The sequence below is a fragment of the Tarenaya hassleriana genome, unplaced genomic scaffold (genome assembly GCF_000463585.1).
Source record: "Tarenaya hassleriana unplaced genomic scaffold, ASM46358v1 Cleome111, whole genome shotgun sequence".
Lineage (NCBI taxonomy): Eukaryota > Viridiplantae > Streptophyta > Magnoliopsida > Brassicales > Cleomaceae > Tarenaya > Tarenaya hassleriana.
In genome coordinates, this window is record NW_010961398.1 from 303,409 (window position 1) to 305,984 (window position 2,576).

Below are 2,576 nucleotides of genomic sequence, written 5' to 3' on the forward strand. Positions count from 1 at the left end.
TTTTTCAATTCCGAAATTAGGGTTAATCACTTTAATGAAAGGAGATAATTAACCCTAACAAGGGGTGGCCGACCTAGAGAACTTCTTTAGACCTTTTGGAGAGTCTAGAGGGCAAAAGAAGTGATTGAAGTCACGTTTTCTCAAAGCACATCATCGAATAGAAGATTCGAGTCCTAGCAGACAAGTTCCAAAGGTTGGAATCCATCCCGAGGTGTGGATACGTGTAGAGGGCGAGGTATTCTTCCTGCCTACAGTGATCAGACGTGTGTGGTACAGGCCCCGGATCGATTGAGGAAAGCGTTCTAACGTTTCTACAAGATCATGCATGATAGGTTTTAGGGTTTCATCAAATTTTTGTTTTTCATCCGCTGCGCAAACCCTAGAATTGATCTCTTAGGAATAGGATTCGCTTATGAGATCCCAGGAAACCCAACACAAAGTAGCTTCTTCCTCATCGTCTTCCACCAAATGTACTTGTTTCTCCTTGCAATTCACCTTGAAATGTCCATATTATGACAATTATAACATTGCACCTTACTTATGTCGAACCTTTGATTACCTCTGTCACCTCCTAAATGACCACGACCTCTATCATGCCATTTTCCTCGGCCGGGACCGTGACCTTTCCATTCACCGCGTGCTAACAACACATGTTTGTCATCCCTCGAATCGAGATCCTTTAGGCGTTCTTCATGCGCCTTGAGTGCTCCCTTCACTTCCTCGATAGTCATCTTTGTCAGATCTCTAAACTGTTCCATCATCGAAGTTAACTGGAGGTACTTTCCCGTCACAGACCTGAGCATCTTTTCAACTACTTGAATCTCACCTACTGTTTCTCCCAGAGCCGTCAGTTGGCTTACCACAGTAGATATGCGACCAGTGAATTCATCAACTGATTCACTTTCCTTCATCCTGATCCCTTCGAATTCTCTTCGTAAGGATTGTGCTCGCACCTTCTTAACTTGAGCATCTCCTAGGTGCATAGTTCTGAGGGCATCCCAAACTTCTTTTGCTGAAGTTTTCTCTTCTAGCTGTTGTAGCGTTTCTTCGTCTAACCCTTGGCATATCACCGTCAAGGCTAGCATGTCGAGTCGAGGATCAATCGGACCTTGCGACTCCACAGCTTCCCATACGCCTTGAGCTTTCATATTTATTCTCATCTTCATCGCCCAAACGGCGAAATTGGTTTTCGATAAGATCGGTTAGTGAAGGGTTACACTACCCTCTTTCATCAACGGTCTCACTTCCGTCGCACTCTGGCTACTGTTACCGCCGTTTTCTCCGCTTTGAACGACACTCTAGTATGACTGAGACATATTTTTTTTTTAAACTCCTTTCCCCGAATCTTTCAACTGTGGCTCTGATACCACATGTAGACTCAAAAATGAACCAGAGATCGAACAAAGATAATGGAATGCATAAAAAATAATTTAATAAAGCAATACGCTGATGAGAAAATTTCTTAAGGAAAACCCACGCTCTATTCATATGTTGAGCTTACATTTTTATTTATAATGAATAAAAAAATAAACAAAAACTAGAAATATGGAAGATATGCGTTATACTAGGTCTTTGAAGACTTATTCAAACTAAAATAAAAATAATCATAAATGACCAAGTCAAAAGCCCACACGTGAGGAACATGCTTAACTCCAACAGTTCTAGCAAGTTCCACGAATGGCAACAAGACAGTAGTGTAATGCTCAAACGGACTATATTCTCACGATTCGGTGTCCCCCATGCCATCATCAGCGATGGCAGTTCTCACTTCATCAATCGCACGATCAAGGCACTCCTGCTCAAGTAGGGTGTCAAACACAAGGTTACAACGCCTTATCATCCTCAGACCAGTGGAATGGTAGAAGTTTTCAATTGCGAGATCAAATCCATACTCGAAAAGACAGTGTCTAAATCCCGAAAATATTGGTCTCTTAAGCTGGATGATATTGTTTGGGTATATCGAACTGTTGGGTTTCCTGGGATCTCTAGAGCGAATCCTATTCCTAAGAGATCGATTCTAGGGTTTGTGCAGCGGATGTAAAACAAAAATTTATGGAACCCTAGAACCATGCTTCTTATGAATCATAGAAACGTTAGAACGCTTACGTCAATCGATCCGGGGCCTATATCAATTGAAGAACTCGCCTGATCACGAAAGGGAGGAAGAATACCTCGCCCTCTACATGTATCCACACCTCGGGATGGATTCCAACGGTTGGAACTTGTCTGCTAGGACCCGAATCTGCTATTCGGTTTTGCGCTTTGAGAAAACGAGACTTGGAACTCTTAGAACTCTTTTGGATCTCACCAAAAGCTCTCGAAGTTCTGTACCAGACGGCTGCACAAGTCTCATTATTAATTAGGGTTTCAATCTCCTTCTTATAAGGTGATTTAACCCTAATTCGGTCTAATTTCTGAAAACCCGAAAGCCGGAACGGACGGTCCAGAAATACACGAGGACCGTCCGTTCCAGCAAGCCAGAATGGACGGTCTGCACACGTGGACCTTCCGTTCCAGACAAGCTATAACGGACGGTCTGCCGTCTACGCGGACCGTCTGTTCCAACACTTAGAACG

At 43.2% G+C, this 2,576-nt stretch overlaps 1 protein-coding gene across 1 annotated transcript in view; it reads right to left on the reverse strand.

The window, feature by feature from the left end:
• LOC104806031 overlaps positions 1-1,166 on the reverse strand; it is a 2,554-nt gene extending 1,388 nt beyond the window's left edge. Inside the window, exon 1 of the mRNA XM_010530750.1 lies at positions 550-1,166. Within this exon, the coding sequence (XP_010529052.1) occupies positions 550-1,166 (617 nt within the window). The remainder of the gene's footprint in view (positions 1-549) is intronic.
• Between the last annotated feature and the right edge of the window lie 1,410 nt (positions 1,167-2,576).